This window comes from Sebastes fasciatus, chromosome 17, assembly GCF_043250625.1.
Source record: "Sebastes fasciatus isolate fSebFas1 chromosome 17, fSebFas1.pri, whole genome shotgun sequence".
NCBI lineage: Eukaryota > Metazoa > Chordata > Actinopteri > Perciformes > Sebastidae > Sebastes > Sebastes fasciatus.
In genome coordinates this window covers 6031032-6045924 of record NC_133811.1, presented here as the reverse complement: position 1 = coordinate 6045924, position 14893 = coordinate 6031032, and the positions used below count along the sequence as shown (strand labels likewise).

The 14893-nt window shown below is 41.0% G+C and overlaps 1 protein-coding gene across 1 annotated transcript; it reads right to left on the bottom strand.

Moving 5' to 3' along the window:
* Positions 1 to 3590: 3590 nt before the first annotated feature.
* On the bottom strand, positions 3591 to 12989 carry nr1d2b (nuclear receptor subfamily 1, group D, member 2b). The gene is made up of 8 exons (XM_074614145.1): positions 12546 to 12989; positions 9385 to 9621; positions 9163 to 9251; positions 7801 to 7945; positions 6718 to 7451; positions 6422 to 6607; positions 6101 to 6311; positions 3591 to 5190 (listed from the first exon to the last, which is right to left on the bottom strand). Exons 1-8 carry the CDS (start codon positions 12562 to 12564, stop codon positions 4994 to 4996), a joined length of 1818 nt encoding a protein of 605 aa, XP_074470246.1. The 5' UTR covers positions 12565 to 12989; the 3' UTR covers positions 3591 to 4993.
* Positions 12990 to 14893: the final 1904 nt, after the last annotated feature.

The following is a 14893-nucleotide window of genomic DNA, read 5'->3' as shown; positions in this document are numbered from 1 at the left end:
TAAAGGAGATAAGAAAGGAAGCATTGAAGCACCTTTCCTTAGCATTTGGAGAATTCAAACAGCTCTTATCATGGCTGCTACTGAGATACTTCTGGGTCATTTCACTCAGTTAGGAACCTTCCAAAGAGAAAAATAATTTTCGTCCATGGCGGCAGGAAAGCTGTAAATTAACCAATTTCTTAAACCCTGAAAAAAGCCTGTTTTCTATGAAATTTGCGTGATTCTTCAGTTTTTAGTGACCAGAACTTTTTTTTTTTTAAACTTTGGGCAGTAAACTTCCCATCCGGCTGTGTCAGCCGCACCAAGGCTGACCAAGGCTGAGATGGAGATGATTATTCATGCTTTTATTTCCTCTCGTTTAGATTAATGTAACACCCCGTTTACCTGTCTTAATCAAACTTCCTTGAACCGCCTTCAAACCGTCCAAAATGCAGCTGCTCGGCTTTTAACTAGACACAACAGAAGATCCCATATCACCCCTATTTTATACTCTGCACTGGCTATCAATCAAATTTCGTATCCATTTTAAAATACTGGTGCTAACCTTCAGAGCCTTGCATAGTCAAACACCCCAGTATATCACTGACCTCCTGCCTTATACACCTAATCGGGCTCTTAGGTCTTCTGACCAAAAACCTTCTGGCAATCCCGAACCCACTATAACACCGGAGGTGACCATGTCTTTCAAGCTGTTGCTCCCTATCGCCCTAGAGTCCTGTGACATTTTTATGAAGCAGCTGAAAACGTTTTTATTTAGACAGGCTTTTGTTAATTCGTCTGACTAATCATCTCCACTTAATTTATTGCTTTTATTGGCCTTTTCTTGACTGTATTTGTTACCTGTTTATGTGTCTTTGTCCTCATTTGTTTGTTTTGTCGTGTTTTTAGCTCGACAGTCCTGTGCTTGTCATCGCTACTTTTAATATTGACTGACTGTATTTTTCATTAATGTAAAGCACTTTGTGATTTTGTATCTGTGAAAGGTGTTATACAAATAAACTTTACTTACTTACTTACTCCCTCACGGTCCCCGGTAGAGGATCTTTATGAGCGGAACCATCCCTCACACGCAACCGCGGCGTCGGTCGCTTCAGCAGGACACCGAGTTTCCACACGTGGCTCCAATTAACGGCTGCAGCCCCAAATGTAGCTTCCATTGACAATTAATCTCTTCTGGAAAAGTCCAGCATTTTCCCGCGTTTATGGCATCTACCCAAAATGTCCCTGGTTCACTCACGCTGACCGACATTGCGTCTCTAGTCCATGTGGTCCCTCGGTCCTCTCGGTCCTCTCACCCGCACTGACTGTCCCACACCGGATGTCCTCACCTGCTCATTTCCGGTCAAACATCTCCCTCCCCCTACAGATTACACTAGCTCCCCCTGGTGACCTGGTGGATTTACCACGACTGACCCCCCTAGTCTCTACTATGACTTTTTGAAATCAATTATGAAATGTTTTATGAAATACTATATTATTATTTTTATGATGAACTATATATGACTTTTATGATTTTTTTCAGGATACATTATATTCAATTTTTTTTTTAAACATAGTATACTATGACTAAACAATAAAAGGTTTTTAATGACTTTTGAATGACATACTATACTATGACTTTCTTATCACTTTTTTCGACATACTATAGTATTATTTTCTAAGCACTTTTTTCCACATACTATACTATGCCAAAAAAGTTATAGTGTAGTCATAGTATACTTAAGTACAAAAAAGTACACTATTTTTCATATACTGTGATTTTTTCATGGCGTACTATCCTATGACTTTTTAATGATACACTGTAGTATTACTTTTTAATGACTTTTTCATGACATACTATACTTTGACTTTTTATGATTTTTTTTAATGAACTACTATATTATGAATTTATTATGACATGGTGTACAAGGACTTTTTAATGGATTTTTTTATGACATACTTCACGATCACTTTTTTATGACTTATTTATGGCATACAATACTATGACTGTTTCACCACCCTTTGATGACATTTTTATTACTTACTTTATTATGACTTTCTTAATGACACATTAGATCAAATCTGAATATTGTCTTCATTAGACATTTGAGTATGTATAGTTTGCAATTTGTGGAAAGTTTAATATGAGAGCTTTAAATAATAATATCTTCACACATCCTGGTCTTCTACCAAATGTTTGTACAAATTTGACTATTGACATCTCCTGCTGACCCTGGAGTTGTGTATATATGAGAGCACAAGGATGAACTGAAGTAGTATACGAGTATACACGTAGTTTGTACAGGTGCACTCTTTTAGTATTTCTATCCTGTGGTCAATAGAGGTTAATGCAGATAAAGGATCAATAATGCGTTAAAGGCCAGAATTATAAACTTAAATATTAATTTGAAGCCTTTATTGACACTGTGTAGTATGTATTGCTTACTAAGAACCGAAATTCTCTTTAATGTGGTTTGCAGAGCGAACACGAGCAGGCTGCAGGTCCCAGGCTGCAGGGAGTGGCAGTGAGTGGACACTGAGAGAGGAAGCAGCCTTGTTGCCATCTGCTGATGGATAGTGACACTACCACAGTTACACTGTTGAGCTTTGACTCCTCACAAGTTTAGATTAACCACATTCTCTGCACATCATTTTTTTTTTTCATCGTACCTGAACTTTCCATCACAGCTATAGTTATTTACAGTTATTTAGCTATTTAGTTTTGCTATTGTAGCAGGAAATCTATACAGTTATGAGGATTGTACGAAATCAAATTTCCAGACCATCAAACCATCAAACCACACATACCTTAGCCAAGGCTGCACGATCCTCTCACTGGGCCTCACGCAGAAATATTCTCTTCATTTTCTGTTAAGATAAGAAAAAATAAGAGAAGTCAACTCCAGATACACTAAACATTCTTAACCATCCAAATCTGCTCCTACCCAGGTGTGTTGAATGATGAATCCCACTTGATCGTCAATTAGAGGCATGTGACCGACCGGTAATGCCTCCTAAACACTATATAAGGGCAGGTATTAGCATAGGTAACGCCACAATAGATTGATAGATAAATGGATAGATAGATGGATATTTTATGGACACTCCCATGCCCATTTAAAGCAAACGGTCAAACTAGGCCGCGACGATCAAATATGAATCAATTTTATGTCACGTTAATGCCTATTTCTCTCCTCAAATGTTTTCATAATCAACTTGTAGTGCACGGTTTAGCTGTAAAATGAAAAAGTTTGGCACGACAGCCATGTTGAGATCTGGTGAAGAACCTCCAAGTTCCGGTCACATGACCGGAGCACAGCCAATAGGAACGCTCTCTCATTGGTCGCTCTTTGATTGGTCAAAGTCTCCCGTCACGGACTAGATTTTCTAAAGCCTGAAAACAGAGCCATGAGGAGGAGCAGGAATGTAGTTATCTCTCAGAACACTTGAATTACAATATGCTAAATTATTATATTATGGAATTCTTGACCAAAGATGCCAAAAATATGCTGCCTGCTGACACTTTAAATTTAAACATCAAATAGTTAATTGATTCTGCTTGACTAAATGACAACCAGACAAATAAAAAAAAAACACTTCACAGCATGAACTGCATTTATAAAATGTATTTATATAGATATATTCATCTATACAGTTATGTATGTATGATAGTATGTATATATTTATATAGAAATCTACGCATACTGCAATCCTTTCACAGAGGAGAACAGAACCACATGTCAGCAATGTTAACATAATGACAGAAGCTCTGGATATTAAAAGGCCAGACACTCTGGATTCATCGACGAGGAACGAAAAAGATGGCAAAATATCTGAACATCAGCAACTCAGCTGTCACCTCGACTCAGCTTATTTTCTTTTAAATTACAATCAGTGACATTACAATCATATTTTAAGCGGAATAGTCCTACCTATTCAGTTTAACAACACTCAGCTAAAAGTCTGTACAGTTTTGTAAAACAGAAATGTTCATTCAAGCAAGTGGGAGCTGCAAGACGTTTTTTTCTCCGGCACCCAGTGTGTCCGACAGCAACATCACATGTCTGACTCCGACTGCTTGGCAGGAAGTCAACAAGACCTGGGACACATACAGACACTGGGATCTCAGAATTATTTTTTTTTTTTTTTCTTCAAGAAAAAAAAAAGTGAGAGAATGGAAAATATGAATTTCTACTCATACATGAGTAGAAATCAGCAAGCAGCAGAGTGACACCCATACATTTCATTTATCACAAATAATTCAGAAAAATGACCCGCAACAGACAAAAAAACACAGCATAGCAACAACTGCAAGACGACGCTTTCTTTTGCTTCCATAATTCAGTCAGATTAAAACAGATTTCTCTGGGACTCGTAGCAGCTTTACGTCCCACATTCCTCTCATTGTCCTCTGCTTTTTTTTTTGTTTCTTTTATTTTTAAAGAGAATACTAACTCGTCAGTCTTTCAGTGTCCGGGTTTTTTTTCTTCTTTTCAAGCTCTACAACTTCCCCCTTATCACATGAGCACAGCACCTATTCAAATGAACGTTTGCCACCGAAAGCATACACAAGTTTCTTGACTCCTCACTATACAGCTAAAATCAATAAAGCAGTCACATATTGCACTATGAATGCAAAAAATATCAGTCTACACTATACAGAAAAGTGCTTCTAATGTTTGTACAGTTGCAAACATACAGTATGCTACACACAAACACAAGAAACATATACATCAATCAGTGTGTCTGTATGTATGCATTACCATCACACAGGCTTTTTACGCCCTACAGTACAGTACAAGAACATCTTATGGTCTTTCTTCCCCCCCTTTAAATGTCAGGTTTGAGCTTTAGTTCTATTTCTAAACTGAAGCTCAAAGTTTCTCATGGGAGAAGTGTGGAGGTGCATGTGTGGTTGAGTGGGCGGCGCTGGCTGGTCCGTGTGGCCCTCCAGGTCCGGTCACGGGGCCGTTACAGTTTGTGTGTCGGGGCGTCAAGTATACGAGAGGAATCTTCAGGAATGGACCTTGAAGGCCAGCAGCTCCTCCGAGTGCATGTTGTTGAGCGAGCGCAGGTCGGGCAGTTTGAGCAGCAGCTTGGTGAAGATGGCCGACTCGTTGGGGTGGTTCTTGGTGATGAGGCTTCGCAGGGCGCGGATCAGAGTCTCCTGCAGGGCTTCCACCGAGTTCACATTCTCGATGCCGGAGCGATCTGGGAAGAACGGACAGTAGCGGTGTTATGACATACATTTTGAGGATAGGAGTTAAAAATAAGTTTGGGTCACAATGATACATCAATTTATCATCATTATTCACATATGAAAAAACAAGTATTATTAATCTTTTTTTTTTTTTTTTTTTAATAATTTGACATTTTGGGAATTATTATTATTCAGAGCAGGGTTATAATAGTTTTGAATTTTCAATTAGTTTTTATTTTATTTTAGTTTTGACTTTTTCAATTTCATTTCAGTTTATTTTTTTAGAGTATGTTTGCTAGTTTTAGTTTCTCAGAAAGGTTTAGTTTTTATATATTTAGTTTTGGTTTTACAGTAGTTTTAGTTTGTTTTTGTTTTTGTAAGGGCCAGGTATAATGTCTGAGAAGTGTGTAGCTACATATACATACAAAATATATGGGTAGAGAACTGGGTAGAAATGGATGTAGCGCCATCTCCTGGAGCGTCAAGTCCATTAAATTTATGTGGTTCAACGTCACGAGAGTTGCAAATTCATGCCGTCTCCTTTTTTCGGTAGTGATTTTAGCTAAAAAACTAAAACTGAAATGAATTAACATTAGTTTTATTTTATTTTAATTTATTTTTTAACCAGGCAATATCTTTTCAGTTTAGTTTTTCTTAAAAGATAGTTTTTATTTAATTTCACTTTACTACAAATATTTTCACTGCTTATTTCATTTTAGTTTACTATAATAACCGATTCAGAATAAGATTAAAAAGGTTGACATCATCCTGACTGTGTTCGAAATCGCATACTAACATACTGCCAACTAAATGAGCAATTAAGTGTGTATATATATATTATATACTGTATGTACATACTGTATATATATGTGTGCATTGTATTGTGCTTGCTGTGATTGTGCTTTAGCAAATCAAACCCACCTGCAGAGACCAGAACCACGGCGGTGAAGAGGCTCATCTCCTGCTCGCTGAGGCCCAGGTTGATGAGCTTCTCACTGAAGTCAAACATGGAGTTGAGGAGGTCCCCGGCCCCCATGGCCCTCAGAGTGTCCACGCTGTACTTCTTCCCACCCAGAAAGGTGACGGTGCGGTCCTTCATGTCGAAGAGGGAAGCGAAGCGAACCACCAACACCTGCAGAACAAAAAACACGGCTCCATCAGTCCTGGGTACATCTGTTCTGACGCCACGACGTCGGCCTTCTATGAAAACTAAAATATACTTGTGTGGCACATCGCTTTTACCTCAAAGGTGCCAGCCTTCAGCAGGCTGACCTGGTCGTGCTGGGACAGGTCTCTGAAGCCGGGGATCTTCTTGGCGAACTCCACCACCTCCCTGACGGCGGGGGTGAAGCTGTGGGAAAACTCCTCCCACACCTCGTGGCCGGACTTGTGAGGGTCCACGTGAGGAGAGGTGTTCATCGGACAAACCTGAGGGCAGATTTAAGTTCATCTTTAGGAGGCTGCACCGCTGTGATGGTGTTTTTACAGATCTCAACAATAAAGACAGCAGCTGATTTTCCTACTCTTTGTTATCTTACCAGATGCATTCGGTTGCCTCCTCTCCAAAGGGGCCCGTTGTAGGCTCCGTGGGCGGGGCCCTCTGAGGACGAAGCTCCGAAAGCTCCGTGTGTGTAGGCTGGGCAGTGGCTGGTGGCGGCCCTCCTGGACAGCCTGAAGGGGCAGTGGTTGTTGGTGGTGACCTCCTGAACCTGGGGGCCCATGCTGGAGGTGGGGGGCTCCTGTGCTGCCATGGTGACCAGGTTATTGTGGTGGTTATTGTGGTGGTTCCAGGTGTCCTGGCACTCCTCTGTCCGGAGGTTGGGGATGTTTTTGGCTGAGCCAGTGTTTGGGGGGCCCGCCTGATGGCTGGGCGGGGCCTCGGCCATCAGGCTGCTCCGCTCCTGGTTGTACATGAAGGTCTCCTGGTGGGCCCTGGTGACGGAGCCGATCACCTCCTCCTCCCCGCTGTCCGACGTGCCGGGCGAGGCTGAGCTGGGGCTGGTGTCCATGGCCATTGTGGGTTCGGGGTCAGAGCTGGAGTCTGGTTGGCTGGAGCGCGATGAGGAGGATGTGGAGCTGGAGGGGGCGGGGTCGGCATCCTCTGAGGTAGGTTCCGTGGCACTGGCTGGCAGAGGTTTGCCGATAGGTAGCGTCTGGCTGCTTTGGAGCTGGCTGTGCAGCTGACTGTTGTTCATCATGTTGTTCATGGCACTCTGCATCTCCAGCAGCATGCGCTGTTTCTCACGCTTGGGGATTCGGCCAAAGCGCACAGCTGAACAGTGAAGAGAGAATCACTTTAGAAGGACGCACCTTTATTTTTTACAGTTCTACAGTTAGACAGTTTCTACTAGTTAGACAGTAAAGGCTAGCGTCCACCAAAGCAAAAAGATGATCAGCATCTTGTCATACTGCTGGCGTTTTTACCATGGCATAAATAAGCATTAAAAAAATAATGGTGGACACGGCCCCTAATGAGTGTTACGAAATTAAATATTCAAAAAAATGAATTCTGACAATTGTGAAATAATCCAATAATATATTTTTTTAAAACTCATTGGCTCATTGCCATCAAGTATTCTTTCACCCTGCTAGGACTGACAGTGATCACCACAGATACTCACAGTCTCTGGACATCCCGACCATCAGGCATTTCTTGAAGCGGCACTGCTGGCAGCGGTTCCGGTTGATCCTCATGATGGGGCAGCTCTCATTCTTAAGGCACTTCTTATACTGGATGTTCTGCTGGATGCTCCTCCTGAAGAAGCCCTGTGGGTCCACAAAGACAAACAGCAACACTGTGAGGACACGGGGAGAGAGGAACTGGGCCTGGACAGGTCAAAATTAGATTGACACATTTTAAGGAAAGCAAAACACAGAAGGCTCTTCTCATTTTTCATCTTCATCTCATCTAATCATTCCGACACACAGATATTTTCACAACGACATGGCCGTCTGGAATGAAGCTAAGTGGTGAGTGAGAGTGGTGTGTACGTATCATAACAAAGGCTTGTGTATCCGCTGTCCTCGGTCGTCCCGTTTCCCTTTTTGAATCATGAACACAGACTACCGCCACCTGCTGGTATGGAGAGTTATTTCCTCTCACGCAGGCGCAGAGCGTACGTGCCAACTGGCCGTCGGCTGTAGTCTTTGCGGTGTGCTTGAGTGCAACTTTTTGGCCAAGACAAAGGCGCCTTTAGGCGACACAATAGGCGGCCTTCGTCGCTGCTAGTTCTTGGATGTCGGCCCCAGCTTCAAGTATGCAGATGTGTGCAGCAAGTATTATGTCCAAATGTCAGTTTTATGCCAACTATATTTCTGTAAGTTGAGCTAGAGCATTTTTGACAGTATGCTACTTGTGTTGTAGTGGAATGTGGATAAATCAGAAAGCTATGCAGCATTATGTTTGATAGTGCCTTATCAACTGCACCCTTGGTAGACAAAGGGTCCTACAATGATCCATTGACATGCTGAAAATTATGTTTTTAGCTAGATACAGGTGTTTCAGCATTTCTAGCGTTATAGCCCTTGGTCGCCTATTGGGGCGCCGATTGTTTTCCACTCTAGTGGGCGTGGTTTTCAGAGTATGGCGCATTGCGCTCCGTTTCTAGGTTAGCATGCTCATATCCAATAAGGCTCATTTGCATTCCATGCATATGAGTCTAAAATGTGTGTGTGTGTGTGTGTGTGTGTGTGTGTGTGTTCCTCCTCTGTGGTGTGTTTGTCGCTATGCACTGCTCCCCACAGTTAACTAGGCCACACAGCAACGTGAGGTATGAGGGGCCGCTGATATAAATACGGGGAGAGTGAACTAGTTTCAGTGAGTCTCTGGTCGGAGCTGTGCAGATGGCGACGCCTGCAGTGACCCACTTCAGTTTCAGCCGAAAGTCACTGCGGCAACATCCAAATGATTCTGATTCAGGGTCATGTGTGTGTGTGTGTGTGTGTGTGGGGGTGGGGGTGTTGTTTTAGCGAGCCACCCTCACCTTACAACCCTCGCAGGCGTGGACGCCGTAGTGGAAGCCAGAGGCCACGTCGCCGCACACCTTACACAGCAGCACCAGGCCGTTGATTTCTGATTGATACAAAAACATTCTTATAGTTCACCTGGAAAAAGGAACACACTAGTGACTTTGTAAACGCCTTAACTAATATTTTACATTATTTATTATAAGTGTAAAGTGAAGTATTTAAGAATAAAATCTTACTCGTGATGCCACATTTTGCAGTGGAGGAGGCGCGTCCGCTTTTCTTAGTCCCTGGAAGGTTTTGGCTGCCGGTGGGGAGCGAGGGGTCAGCCCGCTGACCCGGCTGGTGGCGGCTGGGCGAGGAGCCGTGGGGCGGGGAGGACGACTGGTAGCTGCCGTTGGAGGAGTCGCTGTGGCACGACTCCGGGCTAGAGCCAGAGCCAGAGCTGGACGAGCTGATGTAGGCTATTACACCTCCTGGTGGAGAAGAGAGAGAAAATGGGCCATGACCACAGGGAATCTACTCACAAGTATTGTGTGATATATCTACTTCCTCTGTGCCATAGAGCTCCATTGTTGTCCAAAAACTATTAAAAACACACCAGTTCAGCCACACTGTTGCACTGGCTGACATGTTCGTTCATCACCATGAACACACACACACTGTAGTTTGTTTTGACTCAATCCCACACACACCGTCCTGTTGCCACAAATACTCAATAAATGCACAAATGTGTATTAATCCGCTGCAGAAAATAGTCCCCAACAAATACACTATTTCCTCCTGTTTGAGTAATAAGCTGTAACAATTAATCGATTAATTGCCAACTGTTAAATTAATCACCAACAATTTTCGATAATCGATTTATCAGTTTGAGTAATTATTTAAGGAAATTCACATTAAAGAAGCTGGAATCAGAGAATTATGACTCTTTCTTTAAAAAATACTCAAACCGATTATTAAAATAGTTGGCGATTAATTTAATGGTTGACAACTAATCGATTAATCGTTGCAGCTTTAATATCCTTTAATTCCACTTTATCTTTTCTACTATGGTAATAAGATGCAACCCAAACAGATGTGTATTCTCGGTTAAAATACCCAATATTTGGTGCCAAATGACCTAATAATCACCAAATGCTGTGACATCTTAATCCTTTAATTTTCTGTTGATTATATTCAAGTTTCTGTAGGTGGCGCTTTATTCATTGTCAGATCTGTCATTGTGGCTGTCACTGCTCATGCCAGCTCCATGCGGTTTCCTTTCCCTCTGATGAAATGTAACTGTAGCTTTATCACCAGCTACCGGGGAGATTCACGTTGAGAGGGCCGATCACACTGCTACGACAACAACTTCCTCAGCCAGTAGGAGCTGAGCAGACGGCCTGCTGCTGTCACTGAGAAGGTTTTCTCCCTCAACATAGGCTGGCATGATTTCTCCCCCCTGCCATTCTCAGTGATTAGGTAACAGCCATTACATAATGTCAGCCTCACAAGGGTGTGAGGTAGGTAGTCTGGCATGTCCCCTGCAGCCATCCACATACTGTATATACAGGCTACATCACAACATGCCAAATCACATTCCTAAATACTGACCATCAATAAATACCTATCATTATATGTCTGTGTGTTAGATAATATGGAGCATTTGAAAAAACAGGACATAAAATAGTTTTCAGAATAAAACCTTTGTCAAAATGAATCACATCAAAGTGTATTTCAAAATGCAAAGATATTGAAGCTCAACAATCCTCAACATGTAACAGTTATTACTCCTGCTTGGTATATAATGGTATAGTACTATAATGCCAAATTAAAGTGACAAATAATATAGCAATATAAGATTTTGTACGGAGGATTAACTTGCAATATTGTCTGTTTGATTTATTTGATACAGATTTGACAAAGCTGGAAAACTGCATCCAGAAAAGAATTCAATTGGAAACCCGTAGGTCTAGTTAAACCACATATTTTGGAGAGATTATGTCAATTGTGTCCTGTCATTTGGGTTTGTAAGCAAAAAAACAGAAAAAAAACATTCATTTTAGTTTTTCAAAAGGAATGTAACACAAACAATTCTATTATTATAAACAATGGTAACAGTTCACATAATATATTATCACATAAAAACTGAGTTGGGTGTCATTTCTAGAAATATTTTTCAGCCAAGAAGAATTGCTGCATTCAGGACCCAGGGGAAATGTCAACCTGTCAACAGTTAGAAGTCAATTGGGAACTTGTATAAAAAATTAATCCTACACAGAAAATAATCATTACTTTTAATTTTCAAAGGGAATGTAAAAAAAAATCTATATTCTTACTCAAAATTCACTGAATAAACGATGTAAACATCAAAACCAATGTTCACATAATATATTATAACATAAAAACTGAGTAGTGTGTCATTTCTAGAAAGATTTTTCAACCAAAAAGATTTGCTGCATTCAGGCCCCATGGGAAATGTCAATATTTCAACCTATAGGTCTAGTTAAACCACATTATGTCAGTGGTGTCCTGTCATTTGGTTTTATAAGCAAAGGGAATGTAACACCAAATATTTATACTATTATTCTAAATTCACTGAATAAATCGACGACACATAGTGTTCGCATAACATATTATCGCATAAAAACTAAATTGTGTGTCATTTCTAGAAATATTTTTTAAACCAAATATGTTGAAAAAATTATCATGTCATTTGGGTTTATAAGAAAAAAAAATCTACACAAAAAAAAATATTATTTTGTTTTTCAAAGGGAATGTAACACAAACTATTTATATTATCAATCAAAATTCACTGAATAAATAATGTCAAAATCATAATGAAAACTCAGTTGTCATTTCTAGAAATATTTTCCAGCCAAAGCCCCTGAATAACACTGTACAATACACAAAGCGCATTGTGTCCCATGGGCCCTGAATGCACCACAGCTATCTAGCTTTTTTTTTCAACTTCTAACCGCCCCCACGTGGAGCTGGCATGTTTTTTTCCCCGGGAAAACTGGGTCACCGCGCGCTGCTGTGAGCAGTCTCACGTGTACCCGTGGCGAGACCCCACACCATCCTGACGCCACCAATTATGCAATGTTGACGTCACGGCGCCTCTCGACCAATGAGCGTCGACGCACGTGGAGCGTAAACACACGGGCACATGGCTAGACGGACGAGTCCATGTGAGACAGACTGACTGCTGCAGTCATCTACTACTGGGGCAATAACAACAGACCCACTGGCACCCAGTAACACAGGTTAATACTAACACACCAGCACACAGTTTAAAGGGTTTTATCAGGATATAAAGATATCATGCTAGTAATAAACATAATAGCAGCACAATTAAAGCCCACTGCAACAAGCTGCTGCAGCTACTATTATTAAAGTGTATTTAAAGCACACTCACCAGCTTTGGTTGACTCCATGTCCTCTGAGTTTTGGGGTTTTTCCTCCTCCTGTGCTACCTCAGTGCTGAAGCCGTGTTTCTGTTTGTGTTCAGCAACTGAAGAGTCGCTGATGGATAACTGGTTTAGCAAACTGCCTGTTAAGCTACAGCATTTAAATTAACAACACAAAAACAAAACCACGATTTGGGTGTCAGTGACAGACAAGAAGCGATAATAATCACTGAGAAAATCTCACATTAAAAACCGAAGCAGCAAGTTTTCAAAATATAAGCGCAGTTTTTTCGTCGTCGACGGTAATACTCGCATAAATCTACTAAAACAAGCAAAACACAACTCGTTTCAGTGTAATTGAGTTAAATGTAGAAATCTGCCGTGTCCCATTCAATGATAGTAGTTCTGCGGTATAGAGAGAGGTGCAGCTCGGCGGTGTGAAGGACTGGGGTTTTTTGCAGTGACTGTTATCCGAGTCCAGTGTGCAACCATGTGACCCAGTTCATCGGCTCCTCCCTCCCTGCAGCTCTGCACTGGTGTCAATGTAACCCACTGACATACTTTCACCAGTCAACGTGAACAAAGACAGTTGGGGAGTACATCCGGTGGCCACAAAAAAACTCTAGTTGCAGTAGAATTATAGAACTTATCATAGTTTGGTAATATCCAAATGTGTTCTTGTTATTTTTTATTAAAGGTCCCATATTATAAAAAAGTGAGATTTTCATGTTTTTCTTTTTACTGTGAAAGTATCAAAACACTCAATCCACAGGGAGATACACACAGCCCGTATTTAGAAACTCTGCATTTGAAACAAGCCGTCAGGATTTCTGTCCATTTGTGATGTCACAAATTTACAATATTTAGATCCTTTACACAATTTTAAATGTAAACATTCTAAATGTGTCCCAGTTTATTACTGGTTGCAGTGTATGTGAATGTCATCAGCTGACAGGAAGTACACATGGATCCAAGCTGTTGCCTAGCAACGCAATTCTGTTGCAATTCCATCGCCATTCCGTCAAAATGCACTAAAATGGAGCATTTAAGACAGAGGGTAAATACAGGCATATTCAAGCCGACAGTATGAGGAAAATAAAGTTTTTTTTTAACATTACAGCATGTAAACATGTTCTAGTAGAAACATAAAATCAAGTATGAACCTGAAAATGAGTATAATATGGGACCTTTAAAGGTCAAAGATGAACTCAAAAATGTCTGATGACACATTTATTTCTAAACACAAGTAAAAATTTGCTCTCATCTGCTTTATATATTTTACTGGCAATATACTTTTTTATATTGCAAAAAAATCTTACATAAAAGTCATCCTCTCAGTGTTTGCGACGTTCTTTTAATCAGGGCCATATAGTCAGGATTTTAGAAATACTGAGGTCATGAATCAGACTACTGGTGCCTTCAGATGAAACTCGTGAGCTCGTGTTTACAACATGGAAAGGCGCGGTGATATGGCATATCACCGCTGCTAAGCAACGACAATATTAACGTTACAGTCGGCGTCTAGAAGCCACAGACGATAACAATTTAACAAGCTAGTAAGCGGGTAACAATGCAGGAAATGCAAAGGCATAATGACAGAGGAAAAAGATGAGGCTGTTGAGAATATCTGTCATATTATAAAATTACCAAGAATTACAATATACGACTAAAATTACAATATATTATCTTTAAAAATTAACTTCGAAGGCCTCCACCATTTTTGACAACGTCAACGAACACGTCACAATTCGTAAACTCTGAGCTTTCAGAAACTTTTCATTTACGAGGTCGTGAATACCACAAGAGGGGGGCGTTCATATGGACTCTTCTCGTGAACACGGTAAACACAACACCATTTGAAGGCAGCATGTGACTTAGGCTACGTTACAAATTGCATATTTTTTCTTTTTTCTTTTAGTACGTACTGCAGCTGCCCTTACAAAGTACGTACCGTTGCATGCAGTATGCATACAATCAGGACATACTACTTCCTCATAGCATCCCGCCTTGAACTTTGACCTTTTTGCTCATATATCCGCTGCGCAGAGGATTGTGGGTCAGAAAAGCCAGAAAAGCATGCTGGCTTGCATACTGCAAAATGTGACCGGATGTAGTAGGACATCCTGGTATTTTTGGCATACTGCTTTGACATACTGTATTGGGACATACTGAATATTTATCTGGCATACTATATAATGTAGTATGGGCAAAGAACGTATATTGCCAAGAAGTGAGAGTCAATTGTACGTTCCATTGCAACATCAGCGCTCAGCAATAAAGCTACGCTTCCACCATTTTGGACTAAGAGCGTCTACCGGACGCCAGTAAAACGTTCGCCTGAAAAGTGCTGTCCAAA

Coding starts and splice junctions, on each gene's coding strand:
- nr1d2b (XM_074614145.1), bottom strand. Junction 7,946..9,162: donor ACGCCTGCGAGGGTTGTAAG/GTGAGGGTGGCT, acceptor GTGGACCCACAG/GGCTTCTTCAGGAGGAGCAT. Junction 5,191..6,100: donor CGTGGTTCTGGTCTCTGCAG/GTGGGTTTGATT, acceptor CGTTCTTCCCAG/ATCGCTCCGGCATCGAGAAT.